This window comes from Chrysochloris asiatica, unplaced genomic scaffold (assembly GCF_000296735.1).
Source record: "Chrysochloris asiatica unplaced genomic scaffold, ChrAsi1.0 scaffold00010, whole genome shotgun sequence".
Classification (NCBI taxonomy): Eukaryota; Metazoa; Chordata; class Mammalia; order Afrosoricida; family Chrysochloridae; genus Chrysochloris; species Chrysochloris asiatica.
Window position 1 is genome coordinate 15,725,044 of NW_006408528.1, and position 26,913 is coordinate 15,751,956.

General features: G+C 34.8%; 1 protein-coding gene across 1 annotated transcript in view; it reads left to right on the plus strand.

Annotated features, from left to right (window-relative positions):
- Positions 1–276: 276 nt before the first annotated feature.
- Positions 277–26,913, plus strand: part of KRIT1 (KRIT1, ankyrin repeat containing) — a 39,044-nt gene continuing 12,407 nt past the window's right edge. Inside the window, exons 1-11 of the mRNA XM_006834303.1 lie at positions 277–382; positions 1,378–1,537; positions 5,707–5,799; positions 6,467–6,596; positions 7,427–7,670; positions 7,870–7,985; positions 8,206–8,349; positions 14,955–15,111; positions 18,738–18,845; positions 19,403–19,559; positions 24,257–24,408. Coding sequence (XP_006834366.1) covers positions 281–382; positions 1,378–1,537; positions 5,707–5,799; positions 6,467–6,596; positions 7,427–7,670; positions 7,870–7,985; positions 8,206–8,349; positions 14,955–15,111; positions 18,738–18,845; positions 19,403–19,559; positions 24,257–24,408 — 1,563 coding nt within the window. The 5' untranslated portion in view covers positions 277–280. The remainder of the gene's footprint in view (positions 383–1,377; positions 1,538–5,706; positions 5,800–6,466; positions 6,597–7,426; positions 7,671–7,869; positions 7,986–8,205; positions 8,350–14,954; positions 15,112–18,737; positions 18,846–19,402; positions 19,560–24,256; positions 24,409–26,913) is intronic.

Below are 26,913 nucleotides of genomic sequence, written 5' to 3' on the forward strand. Positions count from 1 at the left end.
ATCTGCTCAGCAGGAGAAAAGACTTAGTGATCTGCTCCCATAAAGATCACAGCCTAGGAGACCCTATGAAACAGCTCTGCTGTGTCCTACAGGGCTGCTATGAATCGGAATAGACTTGCCAGCAGTGAATTTTAGTGTTAGATGTAACAAAACATCTAACATTATAACTTAAATTGGTCCTCAGTGTCATGTGGAAATAAATAAAAATTGTCAAGTTAGGATACAATACAGTATTTTTTTACTTGTCACCAATTCTTTCATTTGTCTATATTATAAAGCAATGGGAAATCCGGAAAACTTAGAAGAGACATACGTAGCTGTCATTCGTCCAAAGAATACCACCAGTCTCAATTCTCGGGAATACAGAGCTAAATCATATGAAGTAAGAAAAATTAACTACATTTGATTTGCTTCTATTGAATGTAGTATTATCATTTATATATAAAGTCTTATACCATATCCTATAAATTCTTATTGACAAGCTTATAATTCTAGATCTCTGCCTATCACTTTTTTTTTCTGTTGTATGCCTTTTGGGCATTTTGTTATTTGGTTTTTAGATGTACGAAGTTACTTAATTGAGTTATCTTTGAAATGTATGGATCTAACTTTTAAATGTTGTTTTTGTTAAGTGGTATTGAGTCAGTTCCGATTCATAGTAACCTTGTATAGGGTTTCCAAGAAGCAGCTGGTGGGTTTGAACCACCAACCTTGCAGTTAATAGTCAAGAGCTACACCAGGCTCCCTAATTTTTAGTACAATATATGAACTGGATCTGAAAAATTAAATAAATCACTGCAAAAAAAAAAGCTAATTCAGAATTTCTGTGTGTTACTTTTGGTTATTTGCTCAAATAACTATTTTTAACAGTCATTTTAAAATAATCCTTTTTACTTTAAATTTTGGGCAATTGAATTATTTCTCTGTAGTGTTGGATTATATTGTATATGCTAAGTAAGCACGTAATTGAAGCAAAATAAAACAGTTGTTATGTTTCTTTGCCACAGATTTGAAAAACTATGAAATATATCTAATCTAACTTAACTTCAACTACTTCTCTAGCATTTTGTTTTAAATGATTTTTAAAGTTATCAGAACCTTATTAAAGTTTGCTGTTGGCATTTTCACTTGGCTGCTGTAGCAGTAGTGCTTTGACTTAGTGGTTCTCAATCCTGGCTGCACTTGAGAATCATCTGGGGAACTTTTAAAATTCCCAGGATCAGGGCCCAGTTCCTCTGAGATTCCTCTTCAGATAGGGCTGAGATGGGCCTGGACATTAGTATGATTTTAAAAGCTTCCCAAATTATTTTAATATGCAACTATTCTAGGGGATGTAAGTTTTAGCTTAAACTTTCTCTTAATATTTTCTCATCTAAGATTTTGTTACATGAAGTTCCCATTGAAGGACAGAAAAAAAAGAGAAAGAAAGTTTTGCTGGAAACCAAACTACAAGGCAACAGTGAAGTAACACAAGGCATATTGGATTATGTCGTAGAAACTACCAAACCAATTTCTCCTGCGAATCAGGGTATCAGAGGTAGGAAACTTCTGTCAACAGTTTGTTTTAAATACTTGTGGAGATAATAGATACAAGAACCAATATTTGTATATTTCAAGTTGAAAAACACTTAAGTGACAATGTTAATTTACTCAGTAGAAAAAGAGCAATTCAAGTGGTAATTTGTCAACTAACCCAAAACCAACCCACTGCTGTCAAGTCAGTTCTGCTCTTAGTGGCCCTAGAGGAAAGAGTTGTTGTTAAGTGCCATCCAGTCAGTTCCGACCCATAACGACTCTATACTGTTTCTGAGGAGTAGTTGGTGAGCTTGAACTGCTGACCTTGAAGTTCAAACAGACAATGCAGTCCAGCACAGTAACCCACAGCAAACACCAGGACTCCATAGGCGAGAGTAGAACTGCTCAATAGAGTTTCTGAGACTGTAAATCTCTCATGGAGTGGCTTCGAACCACCAACCCTTTGGTTAGCACTCCACTATTTAAGCTACTGTACCACCAGGGCTCCTTGATTTGAAAAGTAGAAGTATAAATTAATCTTTCTAGAAGTGTATAGTTTCCTAAAGAAGTATCTTTGAACTGCTATTTTTATTTCTTTACTCCAGGACAGTAGAAATTATAGACTTCATAATTAAGTAAAAGTTGACATTCATGGGTATGGGGAGAGTCCTAGAAGTTAATAGGTAACATAGGTTTCCTTCACATCTGGTGACAGGTAGAAGAACCTTTTCAAAGAGCCAAACTGAAATGTGCAAGGATTAATCCTGAAAGACTGGGGCTCCATTTAAAATATTAGGTAATGAATAGACTAACAAACTGATCTAAAATCTAAAATCCTTTCTCTGGCCTCAACCTCTAAAGAAGCACATAGCATTCAGAAGTTTCAGAAAATGTGAACTATTTCCACGACTGTTAGTTGTTGTTAGTTGTCACTGACTCCATACCAACTTATGGTGACCTGTAAGGTTTCCAAGGCTGTGATTTCCAGAAGCAGATTGCCAGACCTGCTTCCGAGGCATCTGTGGGTGTGTTCAAACCGCCAGCATTTAACTTAGTAGTTAAGCCCTTAGCCATTTGCATCACTGAGGAACCAAAAATGAGGCATAATACTTAGAAAGATAAAGCTAACTTTAGTCAAACAGCCACTGAAAATTGTTATTGATAAGGACTACATTTCTGTGCCAATTTTTTTGGGTTTTCTTTTTAAGCTTACTCAGTGTGTTTTTTCCTGTTCCTCTTAATAGAGATTAGTTGTCTGATTCATCTGCTTCAATAAGGAAACTTTTTGTTGTAGGAATACATCTGAAACCCATGTTTTATTAATTATTTTGAATATGTTCTATGAAGGTAGCTGAACTATAAGTCTATGTTCCATAACTTTTGGGAATTAAGCATATTTTACTTAATGAACTGGGTAACTTCCCCAGAAGGGACTTTTAAAGGTTTCTGTGGGTTGGAGCTCTCAGCGTTGTGACTCAGAATTATGAGACATTCCCACATAGATTTACAGATCTTTGATACTCTGACACATTCTGAGCCCCACAAAAGAATCCTCGTTCCCTAATTTGCACACTGATATTTAATAAAATGATCTTGAAACTGACCTTAGCTAAAAAGAGACTGTCCTTTGGGTTGATCAGGTATGTGAAAAACTCCCTCTTTTAGCCTTTTCTGCTTCAATCTTGGACTTGTCTGATAAAATTCCATCCAGACTGATCCTACTACTGTTTAATTGTTGTTGTTATCAGGATCTGCCTTGAGACTAAATCCTGAAACAGAAATCTGATTAACTTTAATCACATATTTGAGCTGAGATCAAGAAGTCATAATTTGCTATGAATCAGCCAAGCTCTGCCACCCATCCATTCATCCTGAAAGGGAATGAAAAAGGTGTTAGTGTTAACAAAAGTGTCCCTTGTCCCAGAAAGCTGGATACTTTCTCTTAGATGAAGTTATGAGTAGACAGGCATCCTGAAACACGTTTAGCACAATTATGCTTTGTGTTCTTAGGTAGCAAAATGTGCTAATATATTTTTAAGGCACATTTAATAAAAGAAAACAGAGAAGTTTTTTGTTTTTTTTCTTGTGATATCAGGAAATATTTATATATTTTCCAAGTTTTCTACAGCAGTATCAACAACTGATATAACTATGAAAATATTGAGAAAAAAAATTGTCAACATCTATTTAGGATAAATTCTATACAGAGAATTCCTTTTTAACTCAGGACACCTACCTCAGAATAGACTACTTTCAAATAAGAGCTATAGATTCCATTTGCTCATCTTCCCCATCTTTAAAGGCTCAGATAAAAAGTTTTTAAAAACCTAGGGCTATCTGGAATTCCTCTTTCCCAGCATTCAATTAACCAGCGTCCTGCTAATTCTAGTTCTATAACAGAACCTGAATTTGACATGTTTAAACTGTTATATCTGAGTCCTGGTGTGCTTAACTAAATAATTATATTTATCAGCCATACTATAATTTAAACATCTTATTTAGTTGAGTTTTCCTAAATTTATAAAATATTTTTATAGAGTATAAGCATCACATGGAAATCAGAAATGACCTTATAATACCAATAGTCGTATGCCATGCTATGTAGGTAGCTTATGAGCCCTGCTTAGTGGTGCATTGGTTAAGTGCTCAGCTTCTGAGAGGTTGGCAGTTCAAACTCACTGGTGTCTCTGCAGGAGAAAGATGTGATAGTCCACTTTGGTAAAAACTGTAGCATTGTAAACGTTATAGGACAGTATTACCCTGTTCTCTCGACTCCTGGTGTGGTGCTATAAGATAAGCACTGGACTGCAAACCACAGGTCAACAGTTCAATGAGTCTGAATCACCTTGATGGTGCTTAACAATAGCAATACCCTGTCCTATAGAGTCACTATGAATTGGCATCAACTTAAGGGCAGTGGGTTGGGTTTGGTTTGGTTTCTTTATATAGGTATTTTAGGTGACTGGGTGGCATAAACAGTTAAGCACATAATTACTAGCTGAAAGATTGTTCCAAACCCACCTGGCAGTACCTCAGAAGACAGGCCTGGTCATGTGCTTCCAAAAGAGGAAGAGAAATTTTAGAGAGTGTGACTTGTAACCTCCTTGTTGCCAGACCAGGAAAAACCGACTAAGACTATTATCATTCAGAACAATAGTATGTAGTCTAGTCATATTTTAATACAAATTGAAATTGAGTGTAGAGGTTGAATGTTAACGGAAGAGCTACTAAACCATAGTACTATAAATTTATGTATACTACCCTTCTTATCCAAGGAGCTCTGGCAGCGTAGTGGTTACAAATCTGGCTGCGAACCTCAAGGTCAGCAGTTCGAAACTACCAGCTGCTCCGTGGGAGAAAAATGAGGCTTTCTGCTCCCTTAAAGACTTACAGCCTTGGAAACCCTGTCCAGGGTCGCTATGGGTCAGAACTGACATGACGGCACTTAACAACAACCCTTCTTATCCTGGTGTGGCGCTGCAGGTTAATGTACCAGACTTCAAAATTGGTTTGAACCACAAGGTCGATGGTTCAAGCTCACCAATCGTTCCTCAGAAACCCTATACAGGGTCCCTATGAGTCGGAACCGACTCGACAGTACTTAACAACTACAAAAATCCTTCTTAGCCAGCCTAGGCTTTAGTAAAATCCTTACTGTCTACATCCCAACTGATTGAGAAATCATACGCCTTTTGCCTCTGCTAAACCAAAACCAAATAAACGCATTGTGGTCAGCTCGACTTTGACTCCTGGTGACTCCACATGTTCCATAGGGTTTTCTTTGCTGTAATCTCCATGAAACAGATCACCAGGCCTTTCTTACGGTGTCACTGGGTGATTTTTAACCTTTAGGTTAACAATTGAGTATACCAAGGAACCTCTGCCCCTTACATAGTACTTTGTTACTCAGCCACATTCTTAATCCTTGGCAGGACAGTTTTCCTTGCTATGCATTGGTAACATCTTTTTTTAATGAGTAAAGACCACGACTGTGAACCTAGTGTTGATTGTCCAGTATACATAATCAGAATTGTCAGTTCTTATTCATGCATGTAATAATATTGACTCTGTTATTACATTTGCTTTCCTCTTAATGTATCCTTCTTAAAAATGTATTTTCTAATTCTCAAAGTTATTTACAAGATTTTCAATCCCATTGTTTTTGCCTTTGCTAACTTAAAAAATTACTAGGAAAACGAGTGGTACTAATGAAGACATTTCCTCTGGATGGAGAGAAGATCGGCAGAGAAGCCGCACTATTCATTGTGCCATCAGTTGTCAAAGGTAAAGCATCAGTTTACCTTTGGAATCTTTATGTACTTTAGATGTTGAGCTAAAGTTTACTGAGGAACTTAGGAGTTGTATTCACAGTTACTCCTATAAAATGGTTGTAAAATGCATGTTTTCAGATTAATAGAAGATGGGCTGAGAAACTATGGTTAGAATAGAAATAGATGTTTAAGTGTTCTGGAAAACTAATTATTATCTGAATCTACCTTATATTTAGACAAGAAGGATCATTAGTCATTCTAATATCCTCTGACCCACAGTATTAGTAAAATTTAGAGAACTTAGATCTCATATGAAAAATTAATTTGAGCCTTTAACATCCTGGAATGAGAAAAAAATACATTAAATTTCACTACAGACCTTGCTGCCCACTAATTTTACAACCTTGGGCAAATCACCTCTTTAAATTTTAGCTTCTTATTTATAAAATTGGTTCTTGCCCCAATTTGATTAACCAGCTCCTGTAGTTGAGGTACAAAGTTCACTATTTTCAATGGCATTGGAAATTTTATTAGTAAGACAACATTACTGAAGAATTTGTTACACATGATGAGTTTCCCTTTTTAAAAAAAAAAAAAAAAGTATTGTTTACTTTTAAATGAAAAATATCCAGTTTTAAACTTTTAAAATGATGGCATAATTCTTTATTTTTCTTTTTCAGATAATACTAAATATACATATACTCCAGGATGCCCAATTTTTTACTGCTTACAAGATATTATGCGAGTTTGTAGCGAATCTAGCACTCACTTTGCTACACTTACAGCAAGGATGTTAATAGCCTTGGATAAGTAAGAGATGCCATTAACAGTATTTTTAGTAAATTAAATACATGTTCATAGTAGAAATTAGCTATGATAGATTCAGACTTTTAAAAGAAAGTAATGAAGTTAATATTACATGTATTAAGAAAATGGTAAGTTTCATATAATATAAAAATGAAAATCCTGTGAGACAAGAGTTTTTAATTTACGTGCAGCATCTTAATTTTATTCTTCAAGAATGGCGAAGGTAACCCTGACTTAAGAATCGCAGTTCCATGCTATGAAGCTAGATTTTGTATTAAACTACTTTTATCAGTGAACAAGTTGTTTGCCTTTCTGTAACCATATTATAATCTCACCTTTATCACAGTGGATCAAGTTTATTAACAAACACTTTACTAATGTTCATTGCATCATTATTTATAATAGCCAAAACATGGAAACAACCCTGTTGTTGGTCTTCAGATGAATAAACAAAATTTCAAAATGAATGGTGTTGATGGTCATGCAACACAGTTATTAATGCTACTGAATTCTGTGATTAAAATGCCAAATTTTATATTGTATCTATTTTTGCAACAATAAAATTAAAAAACAGTCAACTAAAGAAGTACTTCATATTTTTTGTAAGAAGTTTTTATTCCATTTTTATAGTAGTATACATGCTTTAAACATTATTTGCTGTGTCTATTAATAAAACTTGTATTAATAAATTGATATAATTATTGCTAATTAAAATGATAGAATCTAAATGTAATATTAAAAGCATTTCATCTAAGAGTTGGCTTGTAGTCTACTTTCTTCATCTCATCTTTATATTTTAATGAATATTTCTATGACTTCTTCCTATCTTTCAGGTGGTTAGATGAACGTCATGCACAATCTCACTTTATTCCAGCTTTATTTCGACCTTCTCCTCTTGAGCGGATAAAAACTAATGTCATAAACCCTGCATATGCTACTGAATCAGGTCAGACAGAAAACTCACTACATATGGGCTATAGTGCACTAGAAATAAAGAGTAAAATGTTAGCCCTAGAGAAAGCAGATACCTGTATTTACAACCCTTTGTTTGGATCAGATCTTCAATATACAAATCGGGTAAGAGTTGAATGAATTTAGACTCTGGTTTCAAAAGACATTTCATATCAAATTTAATTTTTATTTTCTGAGATATAAATATATCTATTACTAACTGTAAACATTTAGATGACACCCACACTTAAGCTTTAAAGTCAAGTTAAAACATATTTAAGGATTTTTTTTTTTTTTTTGCTTTTGTTTTGTTTTCCCTTTCTAGGTAGATAAAGTGGTAATAAATCCATACTTTGGTCTAGGAGCTCCCGACTACTCAAAAATTCAAATTCCCAAACAGGAAAACTGGCAGAGAAGCATGAGCAGTGTCACTGAAGACAAGTACTATTTTCACTTTACTCCATGTTGCTTTTTAAAAGATTTATAGTTTAAGAAATATTTTTAAATTACATATTCTGTTAGTCTGTAATATGCCATAATCACCAGTTTCAAGGTGCTCAGTGATATGTCGCTTTCAGAGATATGTCACATTTGTATTGAAACAATTTTAAATTCACTGATAACTTTTATTTAATATTTTAAATTTGTTTTTAATGATTAGGGAGCGACAGTGGGTAGATGATTTTCCTCTCCATCGAAGTGCCTGTGAAGGAGATTCAGAATTGCTAAGCCGTCTTCTCAATGAAAAACTTTCAGTCAACCAATTAGATAGTGACCACTGGGCGCCCATTCATTATGCATGCTGGTAAATGGAGTATTATTTTCTTTTTAGAAAGAAAAAAAGTTATAAATGTTAGTACTTCTTTTTAAAATTGTTATATTGCAGGCATTTTTTTTTTCTCTACTGTGTTTGCTTTATGAATTTACAAGATCTTTGATTACTATATATTTGCCACTATTGAGAGTTGCAAGGTCTGCCACATGGGAAGGACATCTTAGTGTTCTTAGGCATTGTCAGATGATACAGTTGAGTTGTTGTTGTTTTTGTGAAGTGCTGTCACGTCTCTTCCAACCCATAGGGACCCTGTATAGGGTTTCCAAGGAGCGACTGGTGAGCTTGAACCACTGACCTTGCAGATTAAACTGACTTTGTAGTCCAACACATTAATCCACAGCGCCATATGAGAAGTCCGATACAGTAGGGTAGCTTTAAAAAAAAGAAACAGCAAAGTCACTGCCCTGGAATAGAGTAGGGTTTCCAAGACTGTAAATCTTGACGAAAACAGACAATCACATCTTTTACCCACAAAGCAACTAGTGGGTTCCAACCACCAGTCTTTTGGTTTGCAGCCAAGGGCTTCAGCCACTACATTACTAGCCTCCTGTGGGATAGCTAATTGCTGGTAAATGTCACAGCACAAGGTCCCTTTTTCATCCTTGAAATATCTTATTTTTTTTGTGTTGGATTTTTTCATGTTTATTTATCCTTACTACATAATTTGCATGTGTAGATATGATTTGACCTTATATCACATTGATTCCTCTTAGTTTTTGAAAGTTGTGGTATCAAGAAGCCCCCAGAAGTTTTCACTGGAGTCACAGCTTTCCATGCATTGTTTAAATGTGAGAGTTGGGCAGGATTGGGGTTAATTCCAGTAGTTGCCCCAGTGTTGTGCTTGCCCTCCTTCTCATCTCATACAGTAACAACTCTTCCCCTCTGCTGTGCTGAGTTCTTAAGTTAGTGTTCTGACTAGTAGTTAATTGTTGTAATCTATCCTCTAGAAAGGACATAATTAAGTTTTGTTACCATTATTTCTTATGGGAAGAATGCTGTTGCTATAGTTTTTAAAGTAAAACTTCCTTAGCTAGCTTAAGAAATACCTGTACTATTGGTTGTTATGTGCTGGTGAGTCAATTCCAACCCATAGCGACCCTTTATAGGGTTTCCAAGGAGCAGCTGATGAACTTGAACCACCAACCTTGCAGTTCAAACGGCTTTGCAGTCTGGCGCATTAACCCACAGCGCCACACCAGGACTCATTTGCCTTGCTACTTTAAAGCACTGACAATTTCATCATTAAGCTTGCTAAAGGGTGTTGAGAATTCTATGGAGCAGTTTTACTTTGCATTAATGGGGTTGTCATGAGTTGGACAGCCGTGATGACAACCTACAACAACAGGTTTTTCATAGATGTCTATTTAGTACCTGCTAAATGTCCACAGTATCTTAGTGTGTGACATTGAGCAAGATACTTCATTTAACCCTACTGTATCTAAGTGTATCTACATACTAGAGGGCTTCAAAAGGTTCATAGAAAATGGAATTAAAGGATAATGGAATTTTTCCATAAGTATTGTAAATTCCCCTCATATAAAATTTATCAATCAGATCATCCAGGGTTCTGTGCAGCTCAAAATTATTTTGATTTCTCTGATTCTGAGTGATCAGCTACCTAATTATTATTCCCTTTAATATGCGCCTTTTCTTCTGTACTTTTGTTGTTGTTGTTGTTTCCTTGAAAATACGCTCCTTTATTCCATAGAAGTGATCTTGTTTCCTATTATAGTGAATTTATATACTCAGATTTAGAGTGAGCTACCCTAAATGTTCTTTAACTGAACTAATAGTTTTCCTTCATATTACTAGTAAGTGCTGATAGCAGCAACAGTGCTAGAAAAAAAGAAATCGTATGTTTTATTTGGAATTACACAAAAAGAGAGGATATGATTCAAAACCCAAGAGAGTATACCATGGGACTGAGAGGCAGTGAATTTTAGCTTAGGAGTCCCAAATTTCTATTTTATTTAAATCATAACCCTTTTTTGCATGACAGGGATCATTTTCTTCTCTAGTAAAAAAAATGGTGTGGTTCTGTAGGATAAAGCACTGGACCGCAGGGTTGGTTTGAACCACAAAGTCGGTGGTTGAAACCCACCAGCCACTCCTCAGAAACCCTATACAGTGTCATTAAGAGTCAGAACTGACTCTATGGCACTTAACAACAACAAACAACATTTGACAAAACGGGACACTGGTAGCACTGTAGGATAGCACTGGACTGCTAATTGCAGGGTAGGTCAAACCCACCAGCCACTCCACAGGAAAAGATAAGGCTTTCTGTGCCTGTAAAGATTTACAACCTCCACAACCCTATGCAGGGTCACTATGAGTCAGAACCAACTTGATGGCACTTCATAACAGCAATTTCATAAAAACCTAAGTATGGTTTAGTATTAATACACTTGAAATATACCTAATTTCAGCCCCACCTGTTTGTTCCTACAAGTATAACCTTTGGCAAGTTACTATATTTCTAAGTGTCAGCTTCTTTATCTTTAAGATTGACTTAAGATCAAAAGAAAAATATATAAATGATTTGAGAGCAGGCACTCAATAAATACTGGCTGTTATTATGAAAGTATTATAAAACTTTAAAGATTGTGATGCCTAAATATAAAATTCATTTAACTGTAGTATTTTAAAGTATTAAATCATTACTATAATTAATGCACATTGGAATGGCGCTATCTCAGTTAATAAAATTAATTTTATACCAACTGGAAGTAAAAATTACATTTAATATTTGTACCAGGAGTAGTGTCATGTTTTTAATCAGATGGATAATTTAATTGATGTGAATTTGAATGAAAAAGTGGTTCAGCTAGTTAGTAAGGATCTTAAATGACTTTATCTTGACAGTGTATCTTATTCATTAATTGGTGCAAGGATTGAACAGAGGCACTGGTTGTATCAGTTACTATTGTCAATTTGATACTATATGTTGGTGTTGTTAATTGAGTGCTTTCAAGTCAGTTCTGACTCATAGCGACCCTGTATAGGGTTTTCAAAGAGTGACTGGTGAGCTTTAACTGCGGACCTTGTAGTTTAAGCTGACCTTGCAGCCCGGCCCATCAACCCACAGCACGGCACCAAGATTCTTTTGATACTGTATAGATCTTAAAAGAGCATGTGAGGCTTAAGGCAGACTTTTTTTTTCCTAGTTAAGGTAACCTGTTGTTGGTTTTAAGAAGACTTAAGGGAATATTTTGGGCTTTAGATTTAAAGATTATCTTGGGGCAGTAGTTTCAGGAGTTCATCTACACTCCAACTCTGGAAAGCCTAGAGTTTAGAAAATTTGAAATTCTGTACAGCATTTTTCACTTTTTAATCAGAATTCTTTAATAGAATCTTTGACTGTAGGCAATTAATCACACATTTCATATCCTCATGTTCCTGATTCTCCTCTTTCCACTATTGCTCCAGGTGAATAAGAGACCGATTGTTGTGCCTAGGATGGCTGCTTGCAAGCTTATAAGACCCTAGGCACTGCACAACGAGCTAGGAGCACTCAATACATTATTAGGGCAATGAACTGCAGTGTCCCATGAAACTATGACCCTAAATCTCCAAATCAAGGAACCAAACCCTATAAAGTATTTAGTTGTACAATAGTAGCGTCAGCAGCTACTGATTTTTTGGTTGTTGGTTGTTTTTGTTTTGTTTTTTAATGTTTCTATCACACATTTCTGGAAAGTCAACTTTTTACTTGCCAGAACTTATTGATAAAAATTACAATAATCCTCTAAGCTTTCAAAATACTTGTATTGGTGACCAGATACTTAAACACTTGTAATTCTTAGAATCACATCACCAGTTCCCAAACTACTTGAGTTAACTTTCTGCCCTTTGGGATTATTTGTTAGCCACTCAAGAAATATGTCACTGACATCCCATATTTTTTCACTTCTTTAAACACTTCCTGTGCCACCCCCATCATCCAAACCCCATTGCCATCAAATTGATCCCAGCTCGTAGCAATCCTAGAGGACAGAGTAGAACTACCCCATGTGGTTTAAAAAGTTGTCACTATGAGTCAGAACCAACTCGACAGCACTGAACAGCAACAACAGCAATTTAGAGGGAACCAAATTCATCAAGCAATGATCTGAACTTTGAAGCACAATTAGAGAAAACAGACACTGATTGCATTCAAAATAGGGGATCTAGTATAGAGTCACAGGCGCCCTGGTGGTACAGTAGTTAAAAGATCCTTGACTGCCAACTAAAAAGTGGGAAGTTCAAACCCATTAGCCACTCTGCAGGAGAAAGATGTGATAGGCTGCTCCTGTAAAGATTGTTGTTAAGTGCTGCTGAGTCACGTAGTGACCCTGTATAGGGTTGCCAAGGAGCAGCTGGTGAATTTGAACCAGCTTATGGTTCAAGCCAACCTTATGGTCTAGTGCTTATCTACAACACTATACCAGAACTCTCCCTATAAATTATTACATCTTATTTCATTAAAACTTTCATTGTAGCTTAGTTCTTTTGCCTTTGGCACTCATTCATCCAGTCAGGGTTTTAGTTCTCTCTGTAAGCTATTCTAAACCTTTCTACTCTCGAGCCCCAAGTCTCCTACTTTCTTTATCTAATCTCATCAAATAGTTTTAACCCCTTTTCAAAGAAAACTGAAGCCATCAGAAATGCCCTTCTCCATCCCTAATGATCAGTTTTTGTTCCCATCTTTCTTCTGTATGCATGCAAGAATCCTTTCTGTAGTATCTACTGCCATCAAGTTGATTCCAACTCATAGCAAATCTATTTAGGGTGTCTGAAACATAAATCTTTATGGGAACAGACAGCCCCTTCTTTCTCCTGCAGAGCAACTGGTGGGTTTGAACCACCCACCTTATGGTTAGTAGTCCAATACTGATCCCACAATACCACTCTTTCTTTTTCTGCACTTTCTTTCCTCTTGCCTTCAGACATGCATGGTTTTCCCCCTCCTTAAAAAGAACCTTTATTTGAACCTGCTTCCTCATCTAGCTACTATCTTATTTTTCCCTTCTTTCCAAGATGAATGGTCCACACTTGATTTTCTTTTTACTCATCATGAGTCTTCTTAACCTTTTCTGAGTTTCTAATCTCTTTCCTTGCTCTGTAGCATTTAATACTGTTGACCACCTGCCTTCCTTCTAAGAACAAATTGAAGTTGAACATAATGGAAGAATTACAATGAGTATCAGTACAAAATGCAAGATATTTTTATTATGATGATAATTTTTGTGATCCACATATATGACTTAGTTTAGACACTGCTACACTAAGACTCAGAAAACTGGATTATAACTCTAGCTAGCATCATACATAATATTTATATTAATTAATAATTTCTTCCAGCCTTTACAGTGCTTATTTTCAGTTAGATGAGTTTGATATTTTTAAGTTTCTTATTACATTTCTAATTGTCTAATGAACAGTTAGTTATTCCTTTTTTGTGTGTATGGCACTTTGAAGAATGTAAAGATACCGTACCTTCAGTGATTTCTAGGGTCTATATATAATGGTGAAAATAGATAAAATGAGATAGGTCCCATGAAAGAAGTTAAAATAAAATTGCTAAAATTATTTCTCCTGAAAAATTGAGGTTGGGGAAAAGATCATGTTAAGAATAACAAAGAACATGAGCTAAGACAATCACATAAACAAAGGATAGTCTATAAATAGCAAATTCAAGGCATTAAGCGAAAAAACAGGATCTGTCCTCTTCCCAGGTACCCACTCATTTTCAAACAGTGAACTGCTTTTCCACCATTGCTTCGGATTGCTGCATTCCATGTCTTTGGTTGGCTCACTATGTCTGCCACTTACTTTGTACTCTTGCTGGTACTTGGCTTTTGCTTACTCCTTTTATGCCTACCTGAAGTATTCTACCTCTTTTCAGTCACTTCCTATTTAAAATCCACTTCAGATTCTTCTATAAAACACTTTTTAGAACCATTTTAGGCTGATGTTATATCTCTCTTTCTGATTTTTTTAAGCTTTAATGATTACCATTTTGATGATAATAATGTATTGCCTTATCTTTTTTATTACTATTCTAAACCATTACTTAAATTTTATAGCATTATTTAACAAACCACATGTTTTTATTTGGACCATCTGACTCAACTATCAGAGCTGGGACCCTACACTTATATAGGTATCTTTGTGTCTTACATATTGCCTAATATGGCAGCTACAGATAAAATTCTGCTTTGAGGGCTATTTTGAAAATGACTTTCAAGACTAAATAAAACATTCTTAATACGTTTGTCTGCAACTTAATTTCTGGTTTGACCTGATTTTTCATTAAAAATTTTATCTTCCTTATTTATAATTTTTGTGCCTGACATTGCAGAGTGCTTCTCTGTCATCTGCTTTTAACTTATATTTGAGGTTGTATTTTTCCCATTTGATCTGAGCCAGAATTATTCAGAAGAAATCCTTAGGCACTGAAAATATTATGTCAGTGTGTTAATCCCTTAATCTCTGCCCTAGAAAAATCTTAAATCTTTGGGGTGTCATCTAAAATCTGGATTTTTTAAAAACATTTCAGTTGACTTTTTGAATTATGTTTTACTTGTTTGAAGGTATGGAAAAGTTGAGGCCACTCGCATATTGCTAGAGAAAGGAAAGTGCAATCCAAACCTCTTAAATGGACAGCTTAGTTCTCCTCTTCATTTCGCTGCTGGAGGAGGACATGCTGAAATAGTGCAGATTCTTCTAAATCATCCAGAAGTTGACAGAGTAAGTTATTTTCCAGGTGTTTTTGTTGTTTTTAATGGTCAAGTAAATAGCACGTAATGACAGTAAAATGTTTAATAATATACTTGAGAACTCAACTAAAAATTAAAAACTCATTTACTATATAAAATAACTAATATTTATTTACAAGGAACACTTGTGGTGCTTTAGGATAAGTGTTGGACTGCTAAACACAGATTGGCAGTTCAAACCCACCAGCTACTCTGTGGGAGGTGAGGCTTTCTGCCCCTGTAAAACCTTATAGCCTTGGAAACCTGTACAGGGTCACTGTAAGTCTGAACCGACTCACGGAACCTATGAACAACAATTTTTGTGTAAGCTTTGGTTTTGCACAAAAATTTAACCAGTACTTGTTTTGTGTTTCCTCCATAATATGTTAAAAAGGAAAATTTTCTACTTAACTTCTAAAATGTTTTTGATAAGTGTTTTATAAAGGGAAAAGCTGTAACATTAACAGAATCTGTGTTGTATATAAAATTAGAACAATTAAGAATACCATTGATTATTGCTTTGAATTTATGATCTTTGAGAATTTATGTTTATTATATAGTATATAATAGGAATTGGTGAGCTGAAATGGACTGGTAGTGGCCACTTTGAATCAAACAATCACATGATTTACTATGCAGGAAATGGAAAATTGAAGACGAGTGGCATGACATTTGCCATCAAAAAAAACATTTCAATATCTTTCTTGAAGTGTAATGCTGTTTGTGATAGGATAATAACCATATGCCTGTAAGGAAGACCAGTTAAGACCAGTTATGTAAAATTCATGCACAAACCACTAAGGCCAATGATGAAGAAATTGAAGAATCGTGGCACTGTAGGATCAGCACTGGACTATGAACCACAAGGTTGACAGTTCAAACCCACTAGGAGCTGCTCCTCAGAACCCCAATACAGGGTCACTATGAGTCATAACAGAACTCTATAGCACTTAAAAGCAACAACACTTAAAAGAACTCTGTAGCACTTAACAGCAACGACCAACTTCTTCAGTCTGAAATTCATCAAGCATGCAATTAAGGTGCACTGCTAACTACTGACAATCTGATGGTGAAAGTTGGAAGAAAAAAGGAAGGATCAATATTTGGAAAAACAGTGTTGGTGAAGAAACGGCTGGTGATTGCATGGTAGAATTTTACAAGATTAATGGTTTATTCATCGCAAATACCTTTTTCAGCAACATAAAGGTATTTGGAATGTGGAACCCACCAGATGGAATACACAGGAATCAAATTGACTACACTTGTAAAAAGATATTGTGGAGAAATTCAATATCACGAGCCAAAACAAGGCCAGTGGTCAAGTGTGGAACACACCAATTGCCCATATTACAAATTCAGATTGAAACTGAAGAAAATTAAAACGAGTCCACAGGAGCCAAAATATGACCTTGAGTATATCCCACCTGAATTTAGAGACCATTTCAATAACAGAATTGAGGCATTAGTCACTAGAGGGAAAGACTAAAATGGATGTCAGAAGAGACTCTGAAACTTGCTCTTGAGTGTAGATAAGCTAACATGACTTGTTGTTGTTAAGTACTGTGGAGTTGGTTCCAACTCATAGTGACACCCTGCACAGGGTTTCCGAGGCTGTAAATGTTTACCGAAGCAGAATGCCTCATCTTTCTCCTGCGGAACCACTGGTAGTTTCAAACTTCTGACCTTGAGGTTAGCAGCCTGATTTGTAACCACTACACTACCAGAGCTTTAGACATGACAAATTAAAAGAGCTGAATAGAAAATTTCAAAGGGCAGCTTGAAAATACAAAATTTTATGATTATATAAACACCTAGAGTTAGAAAACCAAAAGGGAAGAACATGTTAAGCATTTCTCAAGCTGAAAGAACTAAAGAAAAGAATTCAAGCCTCAAGTTGCAATATTGATGGATTCTCAGGGCAAAATATTGAATGATGCAGGAAGCATCAAAAGAAAATGGAAGGAATATGCAATCACTGTACCAAAAAGAATTGATCAGTGGTCAAAATTTCAAGAGGTAGCATATAATCAAGAGCTGATGATGGTACTGAAGGAAGAAGTATAATCTACACTGAAGATATTGGACAAAAGCAAGGTTCCAGGAATTGATGGTCTACCTACTGAAATGTTTTAACAAGCTTATGCACTCCTAAATCATTCATTAGTCTGTGCTAAGAAATTGGAAGACAGCTACCTAATCAACCAATTCAAAGAGATCCATATTTGTGCTCATTCCAAAGGAATGTGGAAATCATAGAAAAATATCCTTGATAACACATCAACTGAAATTTTTGTTGGAGATAATTCAATAACAGTTGTATCAGTGTATTAACAGGGACCTGCCAGAAATTCAAGCCAGATTCAAAAGAGGAGATGGAGCTAGGGATATCTTTGCTGACATCACACGAATCTTGGCTGAAAGCAGAGAATACCAAAAAGATATTTACTTGTGTTGTATTGCTATGGAAAGGTGTTTACCTATGTAGATACTAACAAATTATAGATAACATTGCAAAGAATGAGAATTCCAGAATACTTAGTTTTACTCATGAGGAACCTGTACATAAAAGCAGTCGTTAGAGCAGAACAAAGAGATACTGCATGGTTTAAAATCAGGAAATGTGTACATCCTTTCACCATACTTATTCAGTCTGTCTGCTGAGCAAATACTCTGAGAAGCTGAATTACATGAAGTTAGAACATGACATCAAGATTGGAGGAAGACTCAGTAACAACCTATGATATGCAAATGATACACTGATGAAAATCAAAGACTATAGTCTTCAATATGTATTACACCTCAATGTAAAGGAAACAAAAATTCCTACAACTGAACCAGTGAATAGTGTCATGATAAACTGAGAAAAGATTGTTGAAGTTGTCAAAGATTTTATTTTACTATGATTCACAATAAATGCATGGAAGCAGCAGTCAAGAAATCAAATGATGGATTGTATTAGGCAAATCTGCACAAGACCTCTTTAAAGTGCTAAGAGCAAAGATGTCACTTTGAGGATTAAAGTGTGACTGGCACATGCCACAGTATTTCCAGTTGCCTCATGTGCATGCTGGGCAGTGAATAGGGAAGACTGGAGAAGAATCAATGCATTTGAATTATGATGTTGGAGAAGAATATTAAAAGTACCGTGGACTGCCAGAAGAGCAAACAAATCTGTCTTGGAAGAAGTATGGCTGGATTACTTCTTAGAATTGAGGATGGCAAGATTTTCTGTCTCATACTTTGGACATGTGTCAGGAAGGACCAGTCCTTGGAGAACATCATATTTGGTGAAGTGGAGGGTCAATGAAAAAGAGAATGACTCCCGGTGAGATGGGTTGACATAGTGGCAGCAATAGTGGGCTTAAAAATAGCAACAGTTGTGAGGATGGCGCAGCACAGGGCAATGTTTCGTCACACTGTATATATAGGGTTGTTATGAGTCAGCATCTATTCCGATGGTACCTAACAACAAAAAGAATGCACTAAGTATGTTGTTGTTATATGGTTAATGTTTATTTAATACTGAGCAAGAGTTTCTTTTTTATGAAACTGATTAAATGACATTTTCCCTTGTAATACCATATTTGTAATTTCTTTTTCTTTCTTTCACATTTTTAGCACATAACAGACCAACAAGGAAGATCCCCATTGAATATTTGTGAAGAAAATAAACAAAATCACTGGGAAGAAACTGTAAAATTATTAAAGGAAGCCATTAATAAACCAGTAAGAATTATCTTCATAAATAGTTAGTGCCAACCATGGTATTTATATCGATAAGTAATTTGAGAATCTGTGGCAACTGTAAAAGGATGAATAGATGGATGGATAAGTCTTTACAGCTTTTATCAACCTTATTGTTAAACTTCATTGTATTTCCATGGACGATCCAAAGGAGCACGTCATAGAAATTCCAAATAATGGAAATAAAATGTTTTATTATTTTTTAATATTGTCAGCAGATTCTCACTTGAGAGTTTTCTGATTAGTTTAGAAAACTAAAGGGAGCCCTGGTGGCGTAATGGCTTACAAATTGGTCTGCTAACTGCAAGGTTAGCAGTTTTAATCTACCAGATGAGGTTTACTGTTCCCATAAAGATTTACAGCCTTGGAAACCCTTTACTGTGTTGCTATGATTTGCAACTGACTCGATGATACATTTATACATAAATTAAAAATCTATAATAAAGAATATGAAATTGAAATTAAAATATCTTGTTAGCTTGGAACAAAGAATTCATTGCTAAGTAGGTTGTATCATTTATGATCTTTCTTTGTCCTAGTATGAAAAAGTTCGAATATACAGAATGGATGGATCATACCGTTCTGTTGAGCTGAAACATGGAAATAATACAACAGTGCAACAGATTATGGAAGGAATGCGTCTTTCTCAAGAAACACAACAATACTTCACTATTTGGATCTGTTCAGAAAACCTCAGTAAGAGAGATTTTATTCTGTTGTACAGTGAAACATGTGAAAGCCAGAACTCCAGAGACTGCCTTTTTTTTTCTGAAACTTGCAAGTTTTTTTGCTTTTGGCAGAGTGCATTCTTGAACCACTTTATTGTTGCTCATCTTAATGGAAAATATTTGAGTTTTCCTTCTGTCAGGTTTCTACCTTACACTGGTTCTGGTTTTTGCAAGTTTTACTGTATAAACCTCATTATTTCTTTTCTAGAGCAGAATGGTAAGCTTAAGTACAGCATGTTTATTGTTGACTTAAATTTTTAATAATGTAATATTTTTATATAAATTACAGTTTTCCAAATTGCTGAAACAGGTAAAAATTGTGGGCCCTCAGGCTGCTACATTCAAACCAGTTTCAGAGGATATTTTGTTTATTTATTTTTACTTTTTATTTTAGTTTGGGTGAGAGATTACAGAGCAAATTATGAATTTTGTTTCTTGACATTGGTTGTGATCTCCTCAAGTTAACAATACTCTTTTGGGTGCCTCATATCCATTCATTCTTCTTTCCTGCCCCTTCATGCCTTCTGAGCTTTGTTTCTGGGCAGATGCTCCCCTTTTGGTTTCATATCGTCGATTCCAGAAAGTATTTCATTTGAAAATGTTTTTGATGTTTCTAAGTAGCAGTAGACATATGAAATCTATAAAACATTAAATTTTTTATTTTGTTTTGTTATACTGTATTATCCATGTCTTTTCTATATTTTTATTATTCTGAAAAATAGAATGACTATTGAGTTCAACAGTCTTTAAAACAAAAGCCAATAATAGGAATATTTAACTGAGAACACTTAATTGCATTTTCTGAGAAATTGTACAGAAGTTAATGTGTATCACAATCTTGATTTAAAATAACTTTCTTAGTAAAATAATGATTGATGCAAAGGCAGTATTATATTTTGAACTAATATTTTATTAGGTTATTGAAGATTTGTACAACAGTTACATATATCCTCATTCAGCACAAATTGTTCAGTGACATTGGTTGCATTCTTCACAATTCTGAAATTTTTCAGTATTTCTGCTTTGGTCTATTTTCATTTATCTTGTTTTCCTGCCTGCTTACATTCTCATGTTTGTTTTAATGTTATTGTTAAGCATATGACTTCATATAGATGAATTATTTTAAAGGAACACTATATTCATGTGTGATAATCTGTATTTTGTGAACCAGTTTCTAATTTAGTGAAAAAGTGGCCTCAGGAGGTAGTTTTGATTCAGTGGTGGGGTTTTTGTTTTGTTTTGTTTCAACTGCTAATTATGAATTGAGTGAAGGTTTACAGTCAAGATCATCAGTTTTACATTCAACAAATTATGTACTTGGTTTCATCTCAATGATTCCAATCCCCTCCCTACAACAGCAGTTATCCCACTTCCTCCCTGTGGCTTTTCTCTTACATCTTACATTTCACAAATGAACAAAGCAAAAAATTTTTATGTATGCATACAAAACAGAAATATATATTCACTTAAATGTCCTAAAGGCACATTCTGCAAGTCTGCCTCCTGCCTGAAGACACACAGCCTTACTCAGTCCATAGGCCTAGAGCCTGCAGCTGCTCTGTTTCCCCATGCCATCACCTCTGCCACTCTCCCTGCTCTCACCACCTTTGTAAGTAGGATCTCACATTCTACTCATGCTCTTCCTTCTTGATAGTCCTGGGATCCTCTGTTCCTGAATGAAACATTAACTACACCCCCCTTTTAGTTATATATCTTCTGCAATTACAGCTGTGACAATCACAGTTAATCCTGCTAACAGTGACTCACAATTGAATCATAAAATGCTATCATCATTATCCCTCTTCCTCTTTCACCAAATCCATCTGGAAAAGAATTCAACCTTATTCCCCTCTTTCAGAAACTAAGCACATACAGGAAAGCTTATAAGCCAGCTTCTTTGTGCCTTTATGTTATGTTAAGTGCCGTTGAGTCGGTTCCGACCCATAGCGACCCTGTACAGGGTTTCCGAGGGTGTAAATCTTTACAGGAGTAGAAAGCCTCATCTTTCTCCCGCGGAGCGGCTGGTAGTTTCGAACTGCTGACCTTAAGGTTCGCAGCCCGATTCGTAACCACTACGCTACCAGAGCTCCTTTATAGTCCCCCTTTTATGGTAGCCAATGTCTAGATTGCCTGTCCCTATTAGCCCAGTGTACTGAGGAAACAAGCTTGTTACCTTGATATGAAGAATCCTTCCATTTCAGTTGAAATTTTAAAGTAGTCATGGGGACTCCTCCCATCTCAATCAGTACAGTAAATCTGGTTTGTTGTTAAGTTTTCCATTTTTATTGGGCTTTTGAAAAAGTATAGTGATTTGTGACCTGTAACTCCTGTTTGAAGTTGGGTTTTTTCCACAGTGATTATTATGGGTGGATTTTTTTTTTTCTGTCTATAAATATGGGGAGGTTTTTTAGTAATAAAAATATGCACAGTGTTTGAGGGATATATTTTAATGGGGTATTATACTGCTGGGGGCAGAATCTTCTGTTTTCAATGACAAAATAGTCTTATTACAGGAACTATTTACTGATGCTGCCACATAACCACAATGGACATTTTTATTGTATTATTATTTATTCTCCTTTAGTTTGATAAGTAAGCTTGTAAGAACCCCATATAGCTGATCCTTGAGGCAATGGACATAGCTCATTTATTCTTCATTCCATATCAATTCACTATAAGTTTATATATAACCAAGTAGCCTTAAAGCATGTTTTAAGTAGTATCCTAGAGTGAAAACACATACTCTGTAAAAATAAAATTAAGAGAGTTACTCAAAGTCCAGAGATGGTCCAGACCAGAAAGACATCCAAATACACAGAATGAAGATGCTTCTGCTGAACAGTGAGGAAGAAAACATTTTGTATATGTAGTGTAGGAACTAAAGTTACAAAATCATAATTGGCTGAAAGACAACCAAAGGAGTCAAAGGTAGAGTATCTGAGAGCAGAAATATGACAGGCATAAGTGAATAACATGCAAAGGGGCTTCAAAAAGTTCATGAAAAAGTTGAATTAAAAGAATGTAATTTTCACAAACTTCATTAGGTCTACGTGGGGTTACATGATTGCTGAAAGGCACATAACTGCAAGCTTACATGCTCTTCAGTTTATTGCAGAATGGTCACAGGACAATGGCAGGACTGATTTTTCTGCTAACCTGCTGTTGAAATTGCAATCTCAACCATGTATGCTTCTGGGGGCCCGTTATAAAGATTGATTGAAAATGCTGTGCATCAAGCAAGACCTTTCAATTATAAGCTATCACATCTTGCATCTGTCTGACCACAGTGGAAAACCCTTTTGGGATAGATTGTGGTATCTGCACCTGTCAGACCTCAAAAGAAAAAGAAAAATCTTCTTTAGGGTATATGATTAGGTTAACTTCAAGGTTAGCAGAATTGCTGTTAGAAAAGACAACTTTAAAATTCCCCGTGGATTCTGTACTTATGTCAGGACTAAAATGGAGTGAACTTTCCACTCTCAGGTGCGCTCATTATACATACCAAGTGCCTCTGATTTTAGACTCTCACTTAGTGGTGGGTGGCGGTTATGTGCCGTGGAGTCGATTCTAACTCATAGCGACCCTGTATAGGATTTCTGAGACTGTAAATCTTTATGGGAGCAGAAAGCCTCATCTTTCTCCCGTGGAATCTCTTGTCGTTTCGAACTGCTGACCTTGAGATTAGCAGCCCAACTTGTAACCACTACGCTAAAACTTGTGTTCTCTGGCAATGGCATTTGATTTGAATGCCGTTAGGGGGTACTTTTGGAGTCCTGGTGCGGCGCTCTGGGTTAATGTGTTAGACTGCAAAGTCGTTTGTACTGCAAGGTCGGCAATTCAAGCTCACTGGCTGCTCCTCGGAAACCCTGTACAGGGTCGCTATGGCACTTTAACAACAACAAGTGGGCACTTTTACAATGTGCTTTTATTTCAGTGCTCACTTCACCTCAAAATAACGCAAATATCCTTTTACCTTTTATAGGGGGCGAAGTGGGCTTCAAAAATCTGTTGAAAAATGGAATTAAAAGATAATGGCATTTTTCCACAAATTTTTAAAAGCTCTCTTGTATTATTTTTTTTATTTAAAATCATTCTTTTGTTTTAGATTTTTCTCTCAAGACAAAATATTTCAAACACTTTATAATTCAATTGAGATTGTTATGATTGGTTGTCTTACAATGGTTTAATTGTATTTTTTAAAACAAAACCACAAATTCTACTGATTATATTATAATTAAATGGACTACAATTAAATGAAAGATCTTATGTGTGTCTGTGTGTGTGTGTGTGTGTGTGTCTGTGATATCAGTTTTATTTAAGAATTATTATTATATTCTTAAAACCAAAAGTTGTAAACCTCAGATTGGGTAGTTGTTCTTGCTGTTAGGTGTCATCGAATTGGTTCCCATCTCATAGTGACCCTGTATAGAGTTTCTGAGAATTAGCTGGTGGGTTTGAACCGTCAACCTTACAGTTCAGTGCTTATCCTACAGTGTCACACCAGAACTCCAGATTTGGTAGTAGTTATAATCAAAATTAATGTTGATTTACATTTATACCTTTAATTTATGTGTAAGTGCAGAGGATTTAATATAAGATTTCTGTGCATTGATGCGATTGAATTGTTTTTATACTATCATTTATAAAGGGAAAGATGTTTTGCAGGCCTTCAGCTCAAGCCTTATCATAAACCCTTGCAACATGTTCGTGACTGGCCAGAAATACTTGCTGAATTAACTAATTTGGATCCCCAAAGGGAAACACCACAGCTTTTCCTAAGAAGAGATGTGAGACTTCCTTTAGAAGTTGAAAAAAAGGTTTGCTTGGAAATCTTATTTATAGTCATTTAAATGCACAGTATCTATTAAGTTCTTACTGTAGGTACTAGAGGCATAAAAGAAAGCAAATTAACATTTATTTTGTTCTTTCTGTCCTAAGGGTTTTTATTTGTTTTTCTATTCTGCCATCATACCCTTTTAGTAAGTGGTAGAGTTTGAGAAGTTCTTATGTTTTCTCATTACCATCCCCATTGTGTTAAGAATACAGAAGAAATAGAGAAACTATACTAATGAACACTAGTAACCAGATGGGGAAACAAGTTACATAGAAAGGAAAAAAAAAAAACTTATAGTAGTTAGAAAAGAGGAATTGTACATTTGTATATGTCTCATAAACATATTTGCAGGTTAATTAAGTGTATACTAGTTATATATATATATATATATCCCATTTCTTGAAAAGTTTGTGGAAAAATGGGATTTTAAATAACAGAATTTTTCTGTCAACTTGTTCAAGCTCCCTCATATTATTAAATGTCAAACATATACTTAGGAAGAAATAGGTATATGAATTTTGAAGGAGGAAAGAGATACATTGCTGTTAAGGGTCAACATGAAAGATTTTTTTTGGTGAAGATTATATACAAACTTGGCATAAGAAGGTTATTCTCAATAGTCAGCAAGTTTGAAGCACAGTTAAAAAAAAAGTGAACATAGTGTTTATATGTCATAAAAACATCTGCTTGTTAGACAGTGTGCTTGGAATTGAACTACCATAGATTTTAGAAGAAAGGTGAGGATAGGATACATGGACTGTGGAAAAATCTGAGAGACTACAAAATAATCTAGAATCTAACTACAAACATTGTAGCTGCAAACATTGTCTCAGAACTTTGGTGAACTACAACAAAAAAATTCAATGCATTTCCTAATTCTTTATTCAAGAGAAAATTAAATATACACGATTAAGCAATTTTCAACTCATGAAAACTACGCAGGCCATGTCCAAACTTGCTAAAGTGTTTTTTACCCTACTTATATTATCCCTCTTATATTATCAGAGAAGATAGATTTGATCCATATAGCCTAACATACTAGAAGTTACATAGAGATTTGTATGACATTTACTGAAAACTAAGGTCTTGATTATTCAAAAAAGGTATATTGAGCAACATGAAATCTCCAAATGTTTTAAGTATACTCAGTCTGCCTTTCTTTTGTGCCCAAGTTATAGTTTTTTAATTGACTGGTAGTATAAAGGAACCACTATAAATACTAAAAAGCATAATGCAAATGAAAAAGAAAACAAGGCTTAGTAAGTTTTTAAGGTAAATCAGAATTTCATGATCATATTGTAAAATAGCATTTTTTCACTCACTGTATAATTAAGAAGTTCCTATTTGTACAGTCTGAAAGATAGATTTGTATTTGTTAATTGGTATTGGAAATTCTTATAGGATGAAAACAGTCTGATTTCATTAGAAAAGAACAATTGTTGCTGATACTCACTGAACGCAATATTCAGTATTACAACTGTTATATCTTTTCAAACTCTTCAAATTTACTATTCTATTTATATTAGAAAAATATGCTTACATTCACTCTTTGTCTCAACATTTTGTTTTTTAAAATGTAAAGTCCAAGGGAAAGTTTAAAGGGTAATACAGTCCAGTCTGTATACCAGTCATTAGATATAGTAATTATTAACATTTTGGTGTATTTGCTTCCTTTTATCCTTTGTGAACTATTTAAAAGTGAGTTGCAAACATGGCACTTCATCCCTACAGACTACAGACCGTTTTCAACAAAATAAAATTAATTTTTCCATAATAACGTGTAATACCTGATTGAAATTCATATTTTCCCCAATTACGTCAAAAAGTATTTTGTATATTTCAGCTCTTCTTCATAGGATCTAGTTAAGGTTCACATACTATATTTACTTGTTATTACTTTAATCTCCTTTAATCATGAATAATCTCACAATCATTTTCTCTTTAGTGAAGTTTTATTCCAGTTATTTTATATTATATAGTGTATTATAAGATAGAAAAAATAGAATTATTTTACCTAGTTTGTCAAAATCGTTTTTACCGTAAATAATTGGTATCACTGTGAATTAAATTTGGAAGTACTTTAAATATTCATTTAGAAACTTTGTAATTAATTATTACTTCCAAGTACAAATGTATTTTCTAGGCTAACTTTTCTCAATCTTTGTTCATCTTTACTGAGAAAAGTAGAACTTTGTATTAATAACTTTTAAAAATCTTTAATTAAGTAAAAATATTTTAAACCAAACTTTTTTAACTTTATGTACCTTTATGGGAATTAACATATTTCATTTTCTCCTTTTTGAGATTCACTAATATTGTATGAAGCATAGGTGATAGATAAATGTTTCAAGAATTTAAAGCATTTAGGTAAAATTGTACAGGTATTATCTGTGTCCGTAAACTGATGATGATTATTAAATTTTAAATCCGTGGTTAACAAACTATGGCCTGTGGTCATATATGTCCTGCTGTTTATCTTTTATTATCC